Raw genomic sequence first — 24,854 nt, forward strand, 5'->3', positions numbered from 1 at the left:
TTGAATACTCTATGAAATCATTGTCTGTGTTTACTGTGTACTCTATTAAATCAGGGTCTGTGTTTACTGTGTACTCTATTAAATCAGGGTCTGTGTTTACTGAATACTTTTTTACATCAGGGCTTGGGTTTACTGAATACTCTATTATATCAGGTCTCTGTGTTTATTGAATACTCTATGAAATCATTGTCTGTGTTTACTGAATACTCTTTTAAATCAGGGTCTGTGTTTACTGAATACTCTATTAAATCAGGGTCTGGGTTTACGGAATATTCTATTAAATCAGTGTCTGTGTTTACTGAATGCGATATTGAATCAGTGTCTGGGTTTACTGAATACTCTATCAAATCAGAGTCTGTGTTCACTGAATACTGTATGAAATCAGTATCTTCGTTTACTGAATACTCTATTAAATCAGTGTCTGTGTTTATCGAATACTCTATTAAATCAGTGTCTGGGTTTACTGAATACTCTATTAAATCAAGGTATGGGTTTACTGAATACTCTATTAAATCAGTGTTCGGATTTACTGAATACTCTATTATATCAGGGTTCGTGTTTACTGAATATTCTATTAAATCAGTGTCTGTGTTTACTGAATATTCTATTAAATCAGGGGTCGGCTTTACGGAATATTCTATTAAATCAGTGTCTGTGTTTACTGAATACTCTATTAAATCATGGCTCGGGTTTCCTGAATACTCTATTAAATCAGGGTCTGTGTTTACTGAATGCGATATTGAATCAGTGTCTGGGTTTACTGAATACTCTATCAAATCAGAGTCTGTGTTCACTGAATACTGTATGAAATCAGTATCTTCGTTTACTGAATACTCTATTAAATCAGTGTCTGTGTTTATCGAATACTCTATTAAATCAGTGTCTGGGTTTACTGAATACTCTATTAAATCAAGGTATGGGTTTACTGAATACTCTATTAAATCAGTGTTCGGATTTACTGAATACTCTATTATATCAGGGTTCGTGTTTACTGAATATTCTATTAAATCAGGGTCCGTGTTTACTGAATACTCGAAGAAATCAGTGTCTGTGTTTACTGAATACTCTATTAAATCAGGGTCTGTGTTTACTGAATATTCTATTAAATCAGGGTCTGGGTTTACTGAATACTTTATTAAATCAGGGTCTGGATTACTGAATACTCTATTAATCGGGGGTCGGCTTTACTGAATACTCTATTAAATCAGGGTCTGTGTTTACTGAATGCGCTATTGAATCAGTGTCTGGGTTTACTGAATACTCTAATAAATCAGTGTCTGAATTACTGAAAACTCGATTAAATCAGGGGTCGGCTTTACGGAATATTCTATTAAATCAGTGTCTGGGTTTACTGAATACTATTAAATGTGGGCTCGGGTTTCCTGAATACTCTATTAAATCAGGGTCTGTGTTTACTGAATGCGCTATTGAATCAGTGTCTGGGTTTACTGAATACTCTATAAAATCAGAGTCTGTGTTCACTGAATACTCTATTAAATCAGTGTCTGTGTTTACTGAATACTTTATGAAATCAGGGCTCGGGTTTACCGAATAATCTATGAAATCAGGGTCTCCATTCATTGAATACTCCATTAAATCAGGGCTCGGGTTTACTGAATAATCTATTAAATCAGGGTCTGGGTTTACTTAATACTCAATAAATCAGTGTCAGTGTTTCCTGAATACTTTATGAAATCAGCGTCATGATTCACTGAATACTCCATTAAATCAGGGCTCGGGTTTACTGAATACTCTATTAAATCAGTGTCTGTGTTTACTGAATACTCTATTAAATCAGTTTCTGTGTTTACTGACTACTTTATGAAATCCCGGCCGGGATTTACTGAATACTCTATAAAATCAACATCTGTGTTTACTGAATACTCTATGAAATCAGGATCTGCATTTTTTGAATACAGTACTAAATCAGTGTCTGGGTTTACAGAATACACTTTTAAACCTGAGTCTCCATTCACTGAATACGCTATTAAATGAGTGTCTGTGTTTACTGAATACTTCATGAAATCAGGTTCATGAGTTACTGAATACTCTATTAAATCAGGGCTTGGGTTTACTGAATACTCTATTAAATCAGGTCTCTGTGTTTATTGAATACTCTATGAAATCAGTGCCTGTGTTTACTGAATACTCTATTACATCAGGGCTCGGGTTTACTGAATGTGCTATTAAATCAGGGTCTGGGTTTACTGAATACTCTATTAAATCAAGGTCTGGGTTTACTGACTACTCTATTAAATCAAGGTCTGGGTTTACTGAATACTCTGTTAAATCAGGGTCTGGGTTTACTGAATACTCTATTAAATCAGTCTCTGTGTTTACTGAATAATCTATTGAATCAGGGCTCGGGTTTACTGAATACTCTGTTAAATCAATGTCTGTATTTACGGAATACTCTGTTAAATCAGTGTCTGGGTTTACTGAATACTCTACTAAATCAGTGTCTGGGTTTACTGAATACTCTATTAAATCAGTATCTAGTTTTACTGTATACTCTATTAAATCAGTGTCTGGGTTTTCTGAATACTCTATTAAATAAGTGTCTGGATTTATTGAATACTCTATTAAATCAGGGTCTGTGTTTACTGAATTCTCTATTAAATCAGGGCCCGGGTTTACTGAATACTCTATTAAATCAGGGTCTGTGTTTACTGAATGCGATATTGAATCAGTGTCTGGGTTTTCTGAATACTCTATTAAATCAGGGTTCGTGTTGACTGAATACTCTATTAAATCAGAGTCTGTGTTTACTGAATATTCTATTAAATCATTGTCTGTGTTTACTGAATACTCCTTTAAATCAGGGTCTGGGTTTACTGAATACTCTATTAAATCAGGGCTCGTGTTTCCTGAATACTTGAAGAAATCAGTGACTGTGTTTACTGAATACTCTATTAAATCAGGGTCTGGGTTTACTGAATACTCTATTAAATCAGGGTCTGGGTTTACTGAATACTCTATTAAATCAGGGTTCGGATTTAATGAATACTCTATCAAATCAGGGCTCGCTTTTACTGAATACACTATTAAATCAGTCTCTGTGTTTACTGAATACTCTATTAAATCAGTGTCTGGGTTTACTGAATACTCTATTAAATCAAGGTATGGGTTTACTGAATACTCTATTAAATCAGGGTTCGGATTTACTGAATACTCTATTAAATCAGGGTCTGGGTTTATGGAATATTCTATTAAATCAAGGTCTGGGTTTACTGAATACTCTATTAAATCAGGGTCTGGGTTTACTGAATACTCTATTAAATCAGGGCTTGGGTTTACAGAATACTTTTTTACATCAGGGCTTGGGTTTACTGAATACTCTATTATATCAGGTCTCTGTGCTTATTGAATACTCTATGAAATCATTGTCTGTGTTTACTGTGTACTCTATTAAATCAGGGTCTGTGTTTACTGTGTACTCTATTAAATCAGGGTCTGTGTTTACTGAATACTTTTTTACATCAGGGCTTGGGTTTACTGAATACTCTATTATATCAGGTCTCTGTGTTTATTGAATACTCTATGAAATCATTGTCTGTGTTTACTGAATACTCTTTTAAATCAGGGTCTGTGTTTACTGAATACTCTATTAAATCAGGGTCTGGGTTTACGGAATATTCTATTAAATCAGTGTCTGTGTTTACTGAATACTCTATTAAATCAGTGTCTGTGTTTACTGAATACTCTATTATATCAGGGTTCGTGTTTACTGAATATTCTATTAAATCAGTGTCTGTGTTTACTGAATATTCTATTAAATCAGGGGTCGGCTTTACGGAATATTCTATTAAATCAGTGTCTGTTTTTATGGAATATTCTATTAAATCAGTGTCTGTGTTTACTGAATACTCTATTAAATCATGGCTCGGGTTTCCTGAATACTCTATTAAATCAGGGTCTGTGTTTACTGAATGCGATATTGAATCAGTGTCTGGGTTTACTGAATACTCTATCAAATCAGAGTCTGTGTTCACTGAATACTGTATGAAATCAGTATCTTCGTTTACTGAATACTCTATTAAATCAGTGTCTGTGTTTATCGAATACTCTATTAAATCAGTGTCTGGGTTTACTGAATACTCTATTAAATCAAGGTATGGGTTTACTGAATACTCTATTAAATCAGTGTTCGGATTTACTGAATACTCTATTATATCAGGGTTCGTGTTTACTGAATATTCTATTAAATCAGGGTCCGTGTTTACTGAATACTCGAAGAAATCAGTGTCTGTGTTTACTGAATACTCTATTAAATCAGGGTCTGTGTTTACTGAATATTCTATTAAATCAGGGTCTGGGTTTACTGAATACTTTATTAAATCAGGGTCTGGATTACTGAATACTCTATTAATCGGGGGTCGGCTTTACTGAATACTCTATTAAATCAGGGTCTGTGTTTACTGAATGCGCTATTGAATCAGTGTCTGGGTTTACTGAATACTCTAATAAATCAGTGTCTGGATTACTGAATACTCGATTAAATCAGGGGTCGGCTTTACGGAATATTCTATTAAATCAGTGTCTGGGTTTACTGAATACTATTAAATGTGGGCTCGGGTTTCCTGAATACTCTATTAATTCAGGGTCTGTGTTTACTGAATGCGCTATTGAATCAGTGTCTGGGTTTACTGAATACTCTATAAAATCAGAGTCTGTGTTCACTGAATACTCTATTAAATCAGTGTCTGTGTTTACTGAATACTTTATGAAATCAGGGCTCGGGTTTACCGAATAATCTATGAAATCAGGGTCTCCATTCATTGAATACTCCATTAAATCAGGGCTCGGGTTTACTGAATAATCTATTAAATCAGGGTCTGGGTTTACTTAATACTCAATAAATCAGTGTCAGTGTTTCCTGAATACTTTATGAAATCAGCGTCATGATTCACTGAATACTCCATTAAATCAGGGCTCGGGTTTACTGAATACTCTATTAAATCAGTGTCTGTGTTTACTGAATACTCTATTAAATCAGTTTCTGTGTTTACTGACTACTTTATGAAATCCCGGCCGGGATTTACTGAATACTCTATAAAATCAACATCTGTGTTTACTGAATACTCTATGAAATCAGGATCTGCGTTTTTTGAATACAGTACTAAATCAGTGTCTGGGTTTACAGAATACACTTTTAAACCTGAGTCTCCATTCACTGAATACGCTATTAAATGAGTGTCTGTGTTTACTGAATACTTCATGAAATCAGGTTCATGAGTTACTGAATACTCTATTAAATCAGGTCTCTGTGTTTATTGAATACTCTATGAAATCAGTGTCTGTGTTTACTGAATACTCTATTAAATCAGGGTCTGTGTTTACTGAATACTCTATTACATCAGGGCTCGGGTTTACTGAATGTGCTATTAAATCAGGGTCTGGGTTTACTGAATACTCTATTAAATCAAGGTCTGGGTTTACTGACTACTCTATTAAATCAAGGTCTGGGTTTACTGAATACTCTGTTAAATCAGGGTCTGGGTTTACTGAATATTCTATTAAATCAGTCTCTGTGTTTACTGAATAATCTATTGAATCAGGGCTCGGGTTTACTGAATACTCTGTTAAATCAATGTCTGTATTTACGGAATACTCTGTTAAATCAGTGTCTGGGTTTACTGAATACTCTACTAAATCAGTGTCTGGGTTTACTGAACACTCTATTAAATCAGTATCTAGTTTTACTGTATACTCTATTAAATCAGTGTCTGGGTTTTCTGAATACTCGAAGAAATCAGTGTCTGTGTTTACTGAATACTCTATTAAATCAGGGTCTGTGTTTACTGAATATTCTATTAAATCAGGGTCTGGGTTTACTGAATACTTTATTAAATCAGGGTCTGGATTACTGAATACTCTATTAATCGGGGGTCGGCTTTACTGAATACTCTATTAAATCAGGGTCTGTGTTTACTGAATGCGCTATTGAATCAGTGTCTGGGTTTACTGAATACTCTATTAAATCAGTGTCTGGGTTTACTGAATACTCTATTAAATCAAGGTATGGGTTTACTGAATACTCTATTAAATCAGTGTTCGGATTTACTGAATACTCTATTATATCAGGGTTCGTGTTTACTGAATATTCTATTAAATCAGGGTCCGTGTTTACTGAATACTCGAAGAAATCAGTGTCTGTGTTTACTGAATACTCTATTAAATCAGGGTCTGTGTTTACTGAATATTCTATTAAATCAGGGTCTGGGTTTACTGAATACTTTATTAAATCAGGGTCTGGATTACTGAATACTCTATTAATCGGGGGTCGGCTTTACTGAATACTCTATTAAATCAGGGTCTGTGTTTACTGAATGCGCTATTGAATCAGTGTCTGGGTTTACTGAATACTCTAATAAATCAGTGTCTGGATTACTGAAAACTCGATTAAATCAGGGGTCGGCTTTACGGAATATTCTATTAAATCAGTGTCTGGGTTTACTGAATACTATTAAATGTGGGCTCGGGTTTCCTGAATACTCTATTAAATCAGGGTCTGTGTTTACTGAATGCGCTATTGAATCAGTGTCTGGGTTTACTGAATACTCTATAAAATCAGAGTCTGTGTTCACTGAATACTCTATTAAATCAGTGTCTGTGTTTACTGAATACTTTATGAAATCAGGGCTCGGGTTTACCGAATAATCTATGAAATCAGGGTCTCCATTCATTGAATACTCCATTAAATCAGGGCTCGGGTTTACTGAATAATCTATTAAATCAGGGTCTGGGTTTACTTAATACTCAATAAATCAGTGTCAGTGTTTCCTGAATACTTTATGAAATCAGCGTCATGATTCACTGAATACTCCATTAAATCAGGGCTCGGGTTTACTGAATACTCTATTAAATCAGTGTCTGTGTTTACTGAATACTCTATTAAATCAGTTTCTGTGTTTACTGACTACTTTATGAAATCCCGGCCGGGATTTACTGAATACTCTATAAAATCAACATCTGTGTTTACTGAATACTCTATGAAATCAGGATCTGCGTTTTTTGAATACAGTACTAAATCAGTGTCTGGGTTTACAGAATACACTTTTAAACCTGAGTCTCCATTCACTGAATACGCTATTAAATGAGTGTCTGTGTTTACTGAATACTTCATGAAATCAGGTTCATGAGTTACTGAATACTCTATTAAATCAGGGCTTGGGTTTACTGAATACTCTATTAAATCAGGTCTCTGTGTTTATTGAATACTCTACGAAATCAGTGTCTGTGTTTACTGAATACTCTATTAAATCAGGGTCTGTGTTTACTGAATACTCTATTACATCAGGGCTCGGGTTTACTGAATGTGCTATTAAATCAGGGTCTGGGTTTACTGAATACTCTATTAAATCAAGGTCTGGGTTTACTGACTACTCTATTAAATCAAGGTCTGGGTTTACTGAATACTCTGTTAAATCAGGGTCTGGGTTTACTGAATACTCTATTAAATCAGTCTCTGTGTTTACTGAATAATCTATTGAATCAGGGCTCGGGTTTACTGAATACTCTGTTAAATCAATGTCTGTATTTACGGAATACTCTGTTAAATCAGTGTCTGGGTTTACTGAATACTCTACTAAATCAGTGTCTGGGTTTACTGAATACTCTATTAAATCAGTATCTAGTTTTACTGTATACTCTATTAAATCAGTGTCTGGGTTTTCTGAATACTCTATTAAATCAGTGTCTGGATTTATTGAATACTCTATTAAATCAGGGTCTGTGTTTACTGAATTCTCTATTAAATCAGGGCCCGGGTTTACTGAATACTCTATTAAATCAGTGTCTGTGTTTACTGAATACTCTATTAAATCAGGGTCTGCGTTTACTGAATACTCTATTAAATCACCGCCTGGGTTTACTGAATACTCTGTTAAATCAATGTCTGTATTTAAGGAATACTCTGTTAAATCAGTGTCTGGGTTTACTGAATACTCTATTAAATCAGTGTCTGGGTTTACTGAATACTCTATTAAATCAAGGTATGGGTTTACTGAATACTCTATTAAATCAGTGTTCGGATTTACTGAATACTCTATTATATCAGGGTTCGTGTTTACTGAATATTCTATTAAATCAGGGTCCGTGTTTACTGAATACTCGAAGAAATCAGTGTCTGTGTTTACTGAATACTCTATTAAATCAGGGTCTGTGTTTACTGAATATTCTATTAAATCAGGGTCTGGGTTTACTGAATACTTTATTAAATCAGGGTCTGGATTACTGAATACTCTATTAATCGGGGGTCGGCTTTACTGAATACTCTATTAAATCAGGGTCTGTGTTTACTGAATGCGCTATTGAATCAGTGTCTGGGTTTACTGAATACTCTAATAAATCAGTGTCTGGATTACTGAAAACTCGATTAAATCAGGGGTCGGCTTTACGGAATATTCTATTAAATCAGTGTCTGGGTTTACTGAATACTATTAAATGTGGGCTCGGGTTTCCTGAATACTCTATTAAATCAGGGTCTGTGTTTACTGAATGCGCTATTGAATCAGTGTCTGGGTTTACTGAATACTCTATAAAATCAGAGTCTGTGTTCACTGAATACTCTATTAAATCAGTGTCTGTGTTTACTGAATACTTTATGAAATCAGGGCTCGGGTTTACCGAATAATCTATGAAATCAGGATCTCCATTCATTGAATACTCCATTAAATCAGGGCTCGGGTTTACTGAATAATCTATTAAATCAGGGTCTGGGTTTACTTAATACTCAATAAATCAGTGTCAGTGTTTCCTGAATACTTTATGAAATCAGCGTCATGATTCACTGAATACTCCATTAAATCAGGGCTCGGGTTTACTGAATACTCTATTAAATCAGTGTCTGTGTTTACTGAATACTCTATTAAATCAGTTTCTGTGTTTACTGACTACTTTATGAAATCCCGGCCGGGATTTACTGAATACTCTATAAAATCAACATCTGTGTTTACTGAATACTCTATGAAATCAGGATCTGCGTTTTTTGAATACAGTACTAAATCAGTGTCTGGGTTTACAGAATACACTTTTAAACCTGAGTCTCCATTCACTGAATACGCTATTAAATGAGTGTCTGTGTTTACTGAATACTTCATGAAATCAGGTTCATGAGTTACTGAATACTCTATTAAATCAGGGCTTGGGTTTACTGAATACTCTATTAAATCAGGTCTCTGTGTTTATTGAATACTCTACGAAATCAGTGTCTGTGTTTACTGAATACTCTATTAAATCAGGGTCTGTGTTTACTGAATACTCTATTACATCAGGGCTCGGGTTTACTGAATGTGCTATTAAATCAGGGTCTGGGTTTACTGAATACTCTATTAAATCAAGGTCTGGGTTTACTGACTACTCTATTAAATCAAGGTCTGGGTTTACTGAATACTCTGTTAAATCAGGGTCTGGGTTTACTGAATACTCTATTAAATCAGTCTCTGTGTTTACTGAATAATCTATTGAATCAGGGCTCGGGTTTACTGAATACTCTGTTAAATCAATGTCTGTATTTACGGAATACTCTGTTAAATCAGTGTCTGGGTTTACTGAATACTCTACTAAATCAGTGTCTGGGTTTACTGAATACTCTATTAAATCAGTATCTAGTTTTACTGTATACTCTATTAAATCAGTGTCTGGGTTTTCTGAATACTCTATTAAATCAGTGTCTGGATTTATTGAATACTCTATTAAATCAGGGTCTGTGTTTACTGAATTCTCTATTAAATCAGGGCCCGGGTTTACTGAATACTCTATTAAATCAGTGTCTGTGTTTACTGAATACTCTATTAAATCAGGGTCTGCGTTTACTGAATACTCTATTAAATCACCGCCTGGGTTTACTGAATACTCTGTTAAATCAATGTCTGTATTTAAGGAATACTCTGTTAAATCAGTGTCTGTGTTTACTGAATACTCTATTAAATCAGTGTCTGGGTTTACTGAATACAATATTAAATCAGTGTCTGGTTTTACTGTATACTCTATTAAATCAGTGTCTGTGTTTTCTGAATACTCTATTAAATCAGTGTCTGTGTTTACTGAATACTCTATTAAATCAGTGTCTGGGTTTACTGAATACTCTATTAAATCAGGGCTCGTGTTTACTGAATACTCTATTAAATCAGTGTCTGGGTTTACTGAATACTCTATTAAATCAGGGCTCGTGTTTACTGAATACTCTATTAAATCAGGGTCTGGGTTTACTGAATACTCTATTAAATCAGTCTCTGGGATTACTGAATACTCTATTAAATCAGTGTCTGGGTTTACTGAATACTCTATTAAATCAGTGTCTGGGTTTACTGAATACTCTATTAAATCAGGGTCTGGGTTTTCTGAATACTCTATTAAATCAGGGTCTGTGTTTACTGAATACTCTATTAAATCAGGGTCTGGGTTTACTGAATACTCTATTAAATCAGTCTCTGGGATTACTGAATACTCTATTAAATCAGTGTCTGGGTTTACTGAATACTCTATTAAATCAGGGTCTGGGTTTACTGAATACTCTATTAAATCAGTCTCTGGGATTACTGAATACTGTATTAAATCAGTCTCTGTGTTTACTGAATAGTCTATTAAATCAGGGCTCGGGTTTACTGAATACTCTATTAAATCACCGTCTGGGTTTACTGAATACTCTGTTTAAATCAATGTCTGTATTTACGGAATACTCTGTTAAATCAGTGTCTGGGTTTACTGAATACTCTATTAAATCAGGGCCCGAGTTTACTGAATACTCTATTAAATCAGTGTCTGGGTTTACTGAATACTCTATTAAATCAGTGTCTGGGTTTACTGAATACTCTATTAAATCAGTGTCTGGGTTTACTGAATACTCTATTAAATCAGTGTCTGGGTTTACTGAATACTCTATTAAATCAGTGTCTGGGTTTACTGAATACTCTATTAAATCAGGGTCTGGGTTTTCTGAATACTCTATTAAATCAGGGTCTGTGTTTACTGAATACTCTATTAAATCAGTGTCTGGGTTTACTGAATACTCTATTAAATCAGGGTTTGGGTTTACTGAATACTCTATTAAATCAGTGTCGGTTTACTGAATACTTTATTAAATCAGGGTCTGGGTTGACTGAATACTCTATTAAATCAGGGTCTGTGTTTACTGAATGCACTATTAAATCAGGGTTTGGGTTTACTGAATACTTTATTAAATCAGGGTCTGGGTTTACTGAATACTCTATTAAATCAGGGTCTGCGTTTATTGAATACACTATTAAATCAGGGTCTGTGTTTACTGAATATTCTATTAAATCAGGGTCTGTGTTTACTGAATATTCTATTAAATCAGTGTCTGGGTTTACTGAATACTCTATTATATCAGTCTCTGGGATTACTGAATACTCTATTAAATCAGTGTCTGGGTTTACTGAATACTCTATTAAATCAGGGTCTGGGTTTACTGAATACTCTATTAAATCAGTCTCTGGGATTACTGAATACTCTATTAAATCAGTGTCTGGGTTTACTGAATACTCTTTTAAATCAGGGTCTGGGTTTACTGAATACTCTATTAAATCAAGGTCTGGGTTTACTGAATACTCTGTTAAATCAGGGCTCGTGTTTACTGAATACTCTATTAAATCAGGGTCTGGGTTTACTGAATACTCTATTAAATCAGTCTCTGGGATTACTGAATACTCTATTAAATCAGTGTCTGGGTTTACTGAATACTCTATTAAATCAGGGCTCGGGTTTACTGAATACTCTATTAAATCACCGTCTGGGTTTACTGAATACTCTGTTTAAATCAATGTCTGTATTTACGGAATACTCTGTTAAATCAGTGTCTGGGTTTACTGAATACTCTATTAAATCAGGGCCCGGGTTTACTGAATACTCTATTAAATCAGTGTCTGGGTTTACTGAATACTCTATTAAATCAGGGCCCGGGTTTACTGAATACTCTATTAAATCAGTGTCTGGGTTTACTGAATACTCTATTAAATCAGTGTCTGGGTTTACTGAATACTCTATTAAATCAGTGTCTGGGTTTACTGAATACTCTATTAAATCAGTGTCTGGGTTTACTGAATACTTTATTAAATCAGTGTCTGGGTTTACTGAATACTCTATTAAATCAGGGTCTGGGTTTACTGAATACTCTATTAAATCAGTGTCTGTGTTTACTGAATACTCTATTACCCTCTCGCTAACAAAAACAAGGAGGAAACACTTGAAAATTCTGAGCAGCAAAAGAGAAAGAGGGATACAGAAATGAAGGATGTGAAGTTAAAGATCGGAGTGAAGGAGAATCTGTTGATACCACTTGGTCATTCCATGGCCCAACAGACGGATGCAGATTTCCGATAGTTCGCACAATGACCTTTCTGATCGGATGTAATATATTATTGCTGCAGTACAAGTTGCCACTGACATCTCTCAGTGAGGATCGGTGTGCTGTCAATATCTGCAGAATGTGCAAATGAGAATGGGGGCACTTGGCCCATTCAACCCACTCGTTCCACACAGCCTCTGCCATCAATTATACCATGGCACTGCAGCTTAAACCCACTCGTTCCACACAGCCTCTGCCATCAATTATACCATGGCACTGCAGCTTAAACCCACTCGTTCGAAAAAGCCTGTGCCATCAGTTATACCATGGCACTGCAGCTTAAACCCACTCGTTCCACACAGCCTCTGCCATCAATTATACCATGGCACTGCAGCTTAAACCCACTCGTTGCACGCAGTCTGTGCCACCTGCTCTGTCATGTTACTGTCCCTGAAATTTAACCCTTCTGTGGACCTTGTACCAGCTCCTCCAACCTGGACCCACCTATTGATCCCACTCCTGTGCCATCTGTTGTAGCATGGCACTGCTCTTTGAATCCAACCCGTCCCCTCTGTGCCATTGGCTCCATTTGCAGCTCTCCAATGCCCCAGTAATCCCCATGGTCTTCAAAGGCCAGAAGCCTAGTTCCCTTCTCACTAACCGAGCTGCTACACTGCATTCCTCGTTAACCAGGTCCCTTCTTTACCTTTCGTTTGAGTCTGTTTTGATGCATTGACAAGTAATCTAAGGAACGCAAAAGGTAACCATAGTTACAATATGTCAGAAAGGGAAAAAAAACCCAGGATTTTTGTACTGAAGTTTGGCGGGGGAGAGAGAAGATTCTGTTCCGATCAGAGTTGGAAACAAAAGGTTGCGTGTGCGAGGACAGCACTTGTTTAAAGCTATAGCTCGGTATAAACGACTGGTGATTTGATGGGAACGTGAAAGGAGCTTTTTAAAGACAGGTGTCGGGGACTAGGAAGTTTACTGAGGAAACAGATTAATAACACATATCTGAAAGTAAGATAAACCCACGCTGGCTCTCCCACATGCTGAGGATGGGTGTAGCTGGATTACTCACATGGATACAGGTCAAACTAAACCAACGAGATGTTCTTTCCTCACCCCCCTCAGAGTGCCCATAAAGTAGCTATTCTTCAGCTCAAGATATGAAGTGGATGAGGGAGGGGGTGAGGGGGCGAGGGCAGTAGGGCATTCAACTGCAGGGAGATTCACAATCAAGCCCAAGCCTGTCCTCACACTCACACACATATACATATTCACACATATACACACACTCTTACATACATAAACCGACTCATATATATATATATATAATATATATATGCACACACATACATATTTATATATACATACACAAATACACACTCATATATGTACACATATATACACATATATACACAAATATACACACATGTATACACACACACATATATGTATATACACACACAAATATATATGAATCTAGACACACAAATATATGTATATTGCAGATATACACAAACGCACATTCACATAGAGCAGGATTTTATCTTGCTGTGGGAGACGGAAACGGAGGCCGAGGGACAAACAAAATGACAAGGGGTGCCATTCCTGATGTTGTCTGAACCCCCTGTCATTTTGCCCGGGGCAGGGGAGGCCGAGGATGGCTTTCCTGTCCCAGGCCAATTGAAGCCCTTAAGAGAACATCGGAAGGGTCCGTCGCTGCATGGAGACACTGTCAGGTGAGACCTGATGGCCTCCTAGCAGCCTTGTGGGGTGGATGATCCCCTTTGGGGGCATCCATGGCCCATAGAGGACTCCTCCCCCAGCAATATTCCTCCCCCCCCCCATCCCCCGACCCACACAAACCTACCCCCCAACCCTGTCGCCTGGGCCTGCCTGACTGGCCCCGATGATCCTGACCCCACTTACTTGCCCCGGGGTCACTGAGTGGCCACCGCTCCCGGCGGTGCTGCTGGTAATGCAGAGCTGGCAGCCCTCCGACTGGCCAGCAGCTCTGGAAACGGAAGCTCGTCCCTTAAAGTGACGGTGTCCCTGACAGCGGGCAGTTAATTGGCTGCTCACTGATAAATTGCAACGGGGGACCACCATCACTGGGATAAAATCCAGCCCACAGTTACACACTCATGCACACATTCACATGTATACACACTCTCACACGTCTACACACTCTCACATGTGTGTGACAATAGGAAAGGACAGGAAGATTAGGAAAGTCAATGTGTGTCTAAATGGGTAGCTTTGGGGCGAAGATTTTATTCTGCGGAGTTCTGGCTCTAGTAATCCCTCGGGATGCTGGAGACCTGACGAGGAAGAGAGCTTCATGAATGAGTAAAACTGAATAGGGAAGTCAAAAATCATTTACATCATGAAGACGGCATGTGGAGGAAGAAGAGGACCAATAAATAAAAGCAGTAAAAGCAAGAAGAGAATGGAGTAAATATACAATTAAAAAATAATTCAAGAGAAAGGATTGGATTTAAATAATAAAAGAATGATAAAGTGCATGTATTACCGCACTGAGTTTGGGAAATAATCTGGGGTGGGAGGTAGCAGCAGTTATGTTGTACAGGAAGATATAGATTACATCGTGCTAACAGAAACCTGGCTGAAAAATCAGACAGGATTGGAGAATAAACATAGTGGGGTGAAAGTTTGCCTGGGCATGTTTTCTAGTCTCACACTTGGTGCTGTTTAAATAATTCCAATGAAGGAATTGGAAATGTACATCAAAGTTTGCTGTGACAACATGTTCGTGGCTGAGTGAATCATGTTGAAGAGGGTATCAACAGGGACACGGATAGATTGAGCAAAACACTAGCAGATGGAGTTCAATGTGGAGACAGTGTGGGGTTTGAACTAAAGAAGATAGATCAGAATATTTTCTAAATGGCGAGAAGCTAGGAGATTTAGGGGATCCAAGTACAGAATTCACTAAAAGCTAGTGCACAAGTATGAAAAAGAGTTTCAAAAAACTAATGGAACATTGGCCTCTATCTCAAGAAGGCTTGAATACAATGGGTGGAAGGTATGTTACAGCTTTATGGAGCACTGGGCCAACCCCATCTGGAGAACCACGTTCAGTTCTGGGCACTACATCTCAGGAAGGATGCATTGCCCTTAGAGTGGCTGCAACAAAGCTCTATCAGAGTGATACCAGGGTTAAAATGGTTCAATTAAAAGACAGGTTGCACAGACTAGGCTTGTATTCCTGCAAGCATAGAAGATTAAGGGGTGATCTAATCAAGGTCTTTAAGACGCTTCGAGGAGTCAATTAATTTGCCTGAGGGAATGAGACTGATGTTGGGCTGCCCACCTCACTGGCAGTGCCCCTCTGGTAAGTCAGAGGTGGGGGAGCAGGGTGTGGTGAGGAGGGGAGTAACTGGAGCCAGGAGGTTGGCAGGGGGTACATCACTATTCCTGTGGAGTCAATTTGCTTTTCCCCCAGTCACAGAAAGCGAGATTGCTGCTTGTGAACGCAGAAATTAAACAGGCTGTTGTTCTTATTTCAGGCACCCACCTGGGACACCTGATCAATAGGCTCCAGAAATTTAACACTGGGATCAACAACTGTCCCCTTGTGAAAATGAGCCAATTTTATGTCTGAGAAAACTGATTCAACATATACTAATTTCGATCCCATTGGATTTAAGGAGGGACAGAGACAATCCGACCCTTAGTCTCCCTAAGATGCTCCCATCCTGAGGGGTTCAATACCACTAGAGGGTAAGTCTCCTGTTATACTCCCACCCACCCCAAATGTGTCTTCTTGTAGGTTTAGCCTTCTCTTCCTGAAGAAAGTTCGGCTTCGCTTGTTTTTGAAAGCAATGAGAGGTATTAATTTGCTGATTAGCCCATTCACAAACTTAAACATTCACTCCCTCCACCTCTGACGCACAGTGGCAGCAGTGTGTACCATCTACAAAATTCACTGCAGCAAAGCACCGAGGCTCCTACACGCAACCTCTACCACCTAGAAGGACAAGAGCGGCAGATAAATGAGAACACCACCACCTGCAAGTTCCCTTCCAAGACACACACCATCCTGACTTGGAACTATACCAATGTTCCTTCACTGTTGGTGGGTCAAGATTCGGAAAGTCCCTTCCTAACAGCACTGTGGATGCACCTCCACCCCAAGGACTACAGTGGTTAAATACAGGGTAAAGCTTCCTCTACACTGTCCCATCAAACACTCCTAGAACAAAGTAAAGCTCCAACTACAGCTAGTTAAATACAGAAAATGAAAACACAGCACCTTTCCTCATCCCAGCGTAGCTGCTGGTTAAGCCGCTACGTTTCTTCCTGTGCCGGTACAGCCATATACTGAAGACCATCAGGATGATCCAACAAGCAGCACCGATTCCTGCGATGAAAGCTGGCTCTTTCACCACGTCTGAGATCTGCTGTGACAGGCTGACCTGGTCCTCCGACCGCTCTGGGCTCAGCCTCCCGAAGGAATCTGCAGAAAGAAAGATACGGCAGTGAGTTCAGAGAAAGCTTTTGTTTCCCTTACTGAGTGTGCGTTTTTTTTTAACCAACTGATTTTTTTTCTATGTCAACAGTCACGATGCAGTTGCAGGCACTGGACACTAGGTGGTGCATTACAGCACGTTTCTGCAGGTTCTCTTCCAACATGAATCATTGGCTTCAATTGGTCCAAGAGCGGGCAGGTTGCCACCACTTCCAGTGGAGGTGGGTAGGCGATGGTCACAGCACCACCACCATCCTGCCAGATTTCACGCCTTCACGCCTCCCCCCCCACCCCCCCCTCCAACCCCCCACCCACCGCGTCCCAGCCCTCTCCCGGGGAGGGCGTAAAATTCAGGCCAGAGTTAGCATTTCAGGTCAATGACCTTTCATCAGGAGAGGCAGAGAGGACTGGAGAGAGAGAGAGAGACTGAGAGATAGAAAGAGGTGAGAGAGAGAAGCATGGATCGAGAAATGCAGTGACAGACTGAGATAGACAGAGATTCTGAGAGATCAAGAAAGAGAGAGACAGATAGACAGAGAGATAGAGACTGAAGGGCACAAACAAGAGTGACAGAGAGCCAGGAAAAGAGAGAGAGAGAGACAGAAATAGCGAGAGAGAGACAGAGAGAGACAGTGAGAGAGACAGAGAGACACAGAGGGAGAGAGAGGGGCTGAGATTTGTGGGAAGCCTCCTTTCTGAGTCAGTGTGTCAGCTTGAGGACATCTCCTTTCAATGCTGATCCCATAACAAGCTGCTGCTGAGCTCCAGAGTTGGCGAGAGACAGGGCAGGAAAGATAAACCGACCTCAACACCAAGAAGTTTGGACATCATCCCAGTCAGAGGCAGGAGTGAAGAGCTGACAGTTCCTGACAGAGACAGGCAGCTGAGAGAGTTTGGCCCAACACATTTACCCACCCAAAACCCATTGTGTTTCAGCCCAAAAACTGGTTGCAGTCAGCCCGGGTACCAGCCTGATTATCGCCAGATCTGGGCCTGACAGCCACTCACCGAGCTGGATGTACTGAGCCTCACTCTTGACGCCGTGACCTGCTCTGTTGCTGGCTGCCACCTCCACACGATATCTGACCCCAGGGGTGAGGGATGGGATGACCACAGAGAGTGCCGTGCCCACCACCGTCTTGTTGATATGGTAGCGGCTCTCATTGCCCAGGCACCAGACCTAGAGCGGAAACAGAAAAAGGCATCAGGGCAGCTTCAGGTCCCATGCGCGTCAGCTATTCGACCATGAAGGCCATTTCCAACAAATCCTCTGCATCTCTCCCACGCCTCCCCCAAGGATTACAGGACAGTGATGAATCCTGGTAAACCCTGGCTCATTTCCCTCCTCAGCTCCCAGCATTATCCTCGCATTACTGGTGGCAATGATGAGAATAAGGGTTTGTGTCAGCTGTGCCTCAGCTCTCAATATCACCTCTTCAAACACACAGATTGTAGGTTCAAGTCCCACTCCAGAGCCTTGAGCACATAATCCAAGCCGACAGTCTCTGTGCAGTACTGAGGGAGCGCTGCACTGTCAGAGGTGCTGCCTTTCAGCTGAGACGTTAAACTGAGGCCCCCAAGGTGGATGTGAAAGATTCTCTGCCACTATTTTGAAGAAGAGAAGGGGAGTTCTCCCCAGTGTCCTGGTCAATATTTATCCTTCGAGCAACATCACTAAAAAAAAATTATCTGCTCATTATCACATTGCTTTTTGTAAGAGTTTTCTGTGTGCAAATTGGTTGTTGTGTTTCTCTACATTACAACAGTGCCTACATTTTATTGGCAAGAAAGCACTTTGAGACAGCCTGAGATCTGAAAGATGGCACCTCCAACAGTGCAGCACTCCCTCAGTACTGCCCCTCTGAAAGTGCAGCACTCTCTCAGTACTGCTCCTCTGACAGAGCAGCACTCCCTCAGTACTGCTCCTCCGACAGTGCAGCGCCCCCTCAGTACTGACCCTCTGACAGTGCAGCACTCCCTTCGTACTGCCCCTCTGACAGTGCAGCGCCCCCTCAGTACTGACCTTCCGACAGTGCAGCGCCCCCTCAGTACTGCTCCTCCGACAGTGCAACGCTCCCTCAGTACTGAACCTCCGACAGTGCAGCACTCCCTCAGTACTGCCCCTCTGAAAGTGCAGCACTCCCTCAGTACTGCTCCTCCGACAGTGCAGCACTCCCTCAGTACTGCTCCTCCGACAGTGCAGCACTCCCTCAGTACTGCCCCTCTGAAAATGCAGCACTCCCTCAGTACTGCCCCTCTGAAAGTGCAGCACTCCCTCAGTACTGCTCCTCTGACAGTGCAGCACTCCCTCAGTACTGCTCCTCCGACAGTGCAGCACTCCCTCAGTACTGCTCCTCCGACAGTGCAGCACTCCCTCAGTACTGCCCCTCTGAAAGTGCAGCACTCCCTCAGTACTGCTCCTCCGACAGTGCAGCGCCCCCTCAGTACTGACCCTCTGACAGTGCAGCACTCCCTCAGTACTGCCCCTCTGACAGTGCAGCGCCCCCTCAGTACTGCTCCTCTGACAGTGAAGCACTCCCTCAGTACTGCTCCTCTGACAGAGCAGCACTCCCTCAGTACTGCTCCTCCGACAGTGCAGCACTCCCTCAGTACTGCCCTCCTGACAGTGCAGCGTTCCCTCAGTACTGCCCCTCCGACTGTGCAGCACTCCCTCAGTACTGCTCCTCCGACAGTGCAGCACTCCCTCAGTACTGCCCCTCTGAAAGTGCAGCACTCCCTCAGTACTGCTCCTCTGACAGTGAAGCACTCCCTCAGTACTGCTCCTCCGACAGTGCAGCACTCCCTCAGTACTGCCCTCCTGACAGTGCAGCGTTCCCTCAGTACTGCTCCTCCGACTGTGCAGCACTCCCTCAGTACTGCCCCTCCCGACTGTGCAGCACTCCCTCAGTACTGCTCCTCCGACAGTGCAGCACTCCCTCAGTACTGCTCCTCTGACAGTGCAGCACTCCCTCAGTACTGCTCCTCTGACAGTGAAGCACTCCCTCAGTACTGCTCCTCTGAGTGCAGCACTCCCTCAGTACTGCTCCTCCGACAGTGCAGCACTCCCTCAGTACTGCTCCTCTGACAGAGCAGCACTCCCTCAGTACTGCTCCTCCGACAGTGCAGCGCCCCCTCAGTACTGACCCTCTGACAGTGCAGCACTCCCTCAGTACTGCTCCTCTGACAGAGCAGCACTCCCTCAGTACTGCTCCTCCGACAGTGCAGCGCCCCCTCAGTACTGACCCTCTGACAGAGCAGCACTCCCTCAGTACTGCTCCTCTGACAGAGCAGCACTCCCTCAGTACTGCTCCTCCGACAGTGCAGCGCCCCCTCAGTACTGACCCTCTGACAGAGCAACACTCCCTCAGTACTGCTCCTCCGACAGTGCAGCACTCCCTCAGTACTGCTCCTCTGACAGAGCAGCACTCCCTCAGTACTGCTCCTCCGACAGTGCAGCGCCCCCTCAGTCCTGACCTTCCGACAGTGCAGCACTCCCTCAGTACTGCTCCTCCGACAGTGCAGCGCCCCCTCAGTACTGACCCTCTGACAGAGCAACACTCCCTCAGTACTGCTCCTCCGACAGTGCAGCACTCCCTCAGTACTGCTCCTCTGACAGAGCAGCACTCCCTCAGTACTGCTCCTCCGACAGTGCAACGCTCCCTCAGTACTGAACCTCCGACAGTGCAGCACTCTCTCAGTGCTGACCCTCCGACATTGCAGCTCTCCCTCATTAATGACCCTCCGACAGTGCAGCACTCCCTCAGTACTGACCCTCTGAGAGGACAATCTTTAAATGTCCCCTTCCCTGCCCTTTCCTGATGGTGCACTGATACAGAACAACCTCCAAGCAGTCATTTCTTCATCTACCAGTCCAGACAGGGGCTGTTGTAAAAGATCTTTAGATAATTTCAGCCAAGCCCGACCCACAGACTCAGGAACAGGTAAGCAGTCAGCAACAGGAATCATAGAATTAATGAATCATGCAGCACAGAAAGTGGCCATTCAGCTCATCCTGCCTGTGCTAGCTCTTTGAAAAGAGTCTCACTCCCAGCTCTTACCCATAGCCTGCAAAGTTTTCCTTCTCAAGTTTTATCAAATTTCCTTCTGAAAGTTGCTCTTGAACCTGAATCCACCCACTCTATCAGGCAGTGCATTCCAAATCCGCACCACTCATTATATAAAAGTTATTTTCCTCATGTTGCCTCTGGTGCCAATCACCTTAAATCTGCATCCTCTGAACATAGAACATAGAACAGTACAGCAGAGTACAGGCCCTTCGGCCCACGATGTTGTGCCGAACCTTTAACCTACTCTAAGATCAAACTAACTACCTACCCTTCATTCTACTATCATCCATGTACCTATCCAAGAGTCGCTTAAATGCCCCTAATGTATCTGCTTCTACTACCACCGCTGGCAGTGCATTCCACGCACCCACCACTCTCTGTGTAAAGAACCTGGTTGCTGACCTTTCTGCCAGTTCAAACAATTTCTCCCTATCTACTCTATCAAAACCCCTTGTGATTTTGAACACCTCTATAAAATATCCTCTTCAGCAGGAATCCAGGACCGGTCCCCATCCCCTCTCCCGGACTAAGCTAGGCTACTGTTCCTGAGGCTAATCGTCCTGCTGCCAGAAAACCCTTCACCTGATCAGAAAACATTTCAGTCTAAGTGATGACTAAACAGCGAGGGGTTAAAGAAACTGCAGCAGCCACTCGCTCATTTTATTTAATTTGTGAAAGTTTATCTTGTCGCCACCTCGGACAATTGAGTCCAAGTCTGCTGAATCAGTGGTGCTGAGTGCAAGGACAAAGGCCCATCAGTAAACACTTACAACTCTCGCCTGGTCCAGCAGGTGGGGACAGATCTCCACTGACAACAGATCGAGCTTCACACTGTGACGCTGTGTTTCTCAACCCAAGGCGAGTGACTCAGCCAAGGTCCCCAGGACATTGGCAAGGCTGAACTGAGCAGCAGGAAGACAACCTGAATCAAGGCACAAGCCTAGAAGCAGCATTGCCGAGCGCTAACCACCTTCTCATGAGATTTCTTTGTGAGTATTTAACAGGCACGCTATCTGCTTAAGATAAGTGAACGGGGTCCGTCTGTGTTAAAATAGTTAGCCGAGGAAATGTGCAGATTAAGCCTCCACCTGATAATATTGCAAACAGCCATTTCAAGGCTATTGACTCTTGAGCTTGGATTTTAAGGCACGTCTTAAATGAGGAGAGAGATGTAGAGAGGCTGAGAGGTTTATGGAGAGAATTCCACAGCTTAGGAACCAGGCAGCTGACGGGAACGGCCATCAATGATGCAGCGATGGAAATGGGGGGTGCTCAAGAGGCCATACCTTACCTTATACTCCTGGAGATCACCATTTAGAGAGTCTTCAGGGGGTGGCTGCCAAGCAACCACGATGCCAGTTCCATTCCCATCATTCAGCGTTACCGTGACCCTTTGGGGTGGAGAACTGGGGGCTGTTCAGTCAGAGGGTAAAATAACCAGTGGCAGTGTTAGTGCGTGATAACAACATACAGATTTAAAGACAAATCCCTGCCTTTGTCCTATCTGTAATGGGTTTTACAATTAAGATCTTTTTACAAACAAAATTATTCCACATTTCAAAACACTTTTTAACTCACCCATACACTATCCAGTAACGCCTTGCTGCAAAATCATCTGGTCAAAATGGGATTGAGTAAAGATAGTAACAAAGGAACACGAAGAGGACATTCAGCAGCTCGGGGTTCTTCCGCCATTCAGTGGCTGATCTGTCTCTTAACTCCATCTAGCCGCCTAGATTCCATAATCCTTAATATTCTTACCCTTACCGAACAAAAATCTATCAATCTCAGCTTTAATGTTTTCGTAGCATCAACGAAAGTTTAAGCCGCAGAAGGAGGTCAAAATCAATTGATCCCCAGCTTTTTGGGGGCGAGAGTTCTACTCCTCTTTGTGTGAAGAAGTGCTTCCTGACATCACCCCTGTATGGCTTAGCTCCAATTTTAAGATTCTGCCCCCTTGCCCTGGACTCCCCTGCATGAGAGGAAATAGTTTTGCTCTATCTACCCTGTCGAACCCTTTAATCAACTTAAACACTGCAATTAGATCACCCCATAATCTTCTACACTCATGGGAATACAAGCTTAGTCTGTGCAACCTGTCCTCATAATGTAACCCTTTTAGCCCCTCTATCATTCTGGGGACTCTGTACTACGCTCTCTCCAAGATCTAATATATCCTTCCTGAGGTGCCACAACTGACTGTTGTACTATAAACATTCGACTGGGTGAGCTGAATGTGGGTCTTCTGGTCTCTACTTGTGTGTTGGAGCAGGATTCAAATTCTGCATCTTATGACAGAAGCAGGAGAGCCTCCACTGTGCAAAAGACTTTGCAGTGTAAAGCCCAAATAGGGAATCACCAAATAAAATAGCAGGAATAGAATATGGCTGGCAATCACAGGATGAAGTCACAAAATATAAAAGGTTGCCATACTTCGTGTTTTACCTTCTTCCAAGGTCTTGGCGTATTTCACGTCACTGTCTGCACCCTGAAATTCATTGAAGAATGGCCGCACTTTGATGTCATAGCCCATGCCTTTCCGTAGTTTAGGGACCACGGCGCTGCGATCTGTAGCTGACCTCACATCAAAGACTGACCAGTCAGAGTCTGGCCCATTGTCCGGCAATGATGGTCTGTAGAGTATCCTGTATCCCTGGATATACTGTGACTGCTGATCCACCTAGGGAGGAAAGATAGGAGAGCGGTCAAAGAGGAAAGAGAAGCAGAGCAGCAAATAGGGAGGTCTTCATCTACCCTGAGACACACAGCGATTTACAGGTCAAACCAACGTCTGGACTGGGTGAGTGGGATGTTGAGTCCTCTCAACTTTTGTCTCCTTCCTTGAAGACATTGAGTCTTGCTGGTTTAAGGTTCCACTGGCTGGTTTTCCATGTACCCATGTGTGCCTGGACATTGAGTGTTGTCAGGTGAGGCCACCCTCAATCACCCAGCTTCCAGCAGTCCTACTCAATGGATAGAGAGGTTTCTGGAGTGCAGTGGTTTGTGGGTACTACAGCCACCATTACTGATCAATTGATATATTAGCCAAACAAAGTCAGGGTCATGGGGCAGAGGTGGTTGCATTTGGGACATCATGTGACTTCCCTGAATTCCTGGCTAAATTTCTTCTTGCATCCCTCCCTAACTCAAGGAAACTGAGTCCAGATAAGACTCCAGGAACCCAGCAGGCAGAGATTTGTTAACTCAGCACAAAACAGAGAATTGAGCATGGGTCTAGCGTTGTCCCTTTCTGCCGCACTGGACCCAATATCAGTCGAATTTCTGATCTCTTCAAAAAAAAAGCTGCACAAAATCGATGGATCATTGCTTACTGTCCACTGGATCTGGATGGAAGATGAAGAAAGGATGATGGGATTGTGAAGATGGACAACCACTTCACCAAGTTCTCGCTGCACTTGTCTATGGTCAACTCCTTGACCAGTGGGTGGGACATCTGCAAGAATTAAATAGCCATGCATTAGTTTCCAGTTAACAGACATCAAACCTCAATAAAAAACCTTCCACTATTTTTAATCTTAATTTTCACTCATCAAATAGCTAAATTATGGAATATACCAGAAATTTGCTGTATCCAGTGCCAGATTTAAACACTCCCAAGGCAGGTACCACATGGGATAGATACAGAGTAAAGCTCCCTCTACACTGTCCCATCAAACACTCCCAGGACAGGTACAGCATGGGTTAGATACAGAGTAAAGCTCCCTCTACACTGTCCCATCAAACACTCCCAGGACAGGTACAGCACGGGTTAGAGACAGAGTAAAGCTCCCTCTACACTGTCCCTATCAAACACTCCCAGGACAGGTACAGCACGGGTTAGAGACAGAGTAAAGCTCCCTCTACACTGTCCCTATCAAACACTCCCAGGACAGGTACAGCACGGGTTAGAAACAGAGTAAAGCTCCCTCTACACTGTCCCTATCAAACACTCCCAGGACAGGTACAGCACGGGGTTAGATAC

General features: G+C 41.8%; 1 protein-coding gene across 1 annotated transcript in view; it reads right to left on the bottom strand.

Annotated features, from left to right (window-relative positions):
• The window catches only part of robo1 (roundabout, axon guidance receptor, homolog 1 (Drosophila)), a 1,072,119-nt gene that overhangs the window by 88,809 nt on the left and 958,456 nt on the right, over nucleotides 1–24,854 (bottom strand). Inside the window, exons 15-19 of the mRNA XM_068041298.1 lie at nucleotides 24,205–24,326; nucleotides 23,318–23,552; nucleotides 22,164–22,285; nucleotides 17,814–17,985; nucleotides 16,590–16,793 (exon numbers count right to left, since the gene is read on the bottom strand). Of these exons, the coding sequence (XP_067897399.1) occupies nucleotides 16,590–16,793; nucleotides 17,814–17,985; nucleotides 22,164–22,285; nucleotides 23,318–23,552; nucleotides 24,205–24,326 (855 nt within the window). The remainder of the gene's footprint in view (nucleotides 1–16,589; nucleotides 16,794–17,813; nucleotides 17,986–22,163; nucleotides 22,286–23,317; nucleotides 23,553–24,204; nucleotides 24,327–24,854) is intronic.

This window comes from Heterodontus francisci, chromosome 10, assembly GCF_036365525.1.
Source record: "Heterodontus francisci isolate sHetFra1 chromosome 10, sHetFra1.hap1, whole genome shotgun sequence".
NCBI classification, from domain to species: Eukaryota; Metazoa; Chordata; class Chondrichthyes; order Heterodontiformes; family Heterodontidae; genus Heterodontus; species Heterodontus francisci.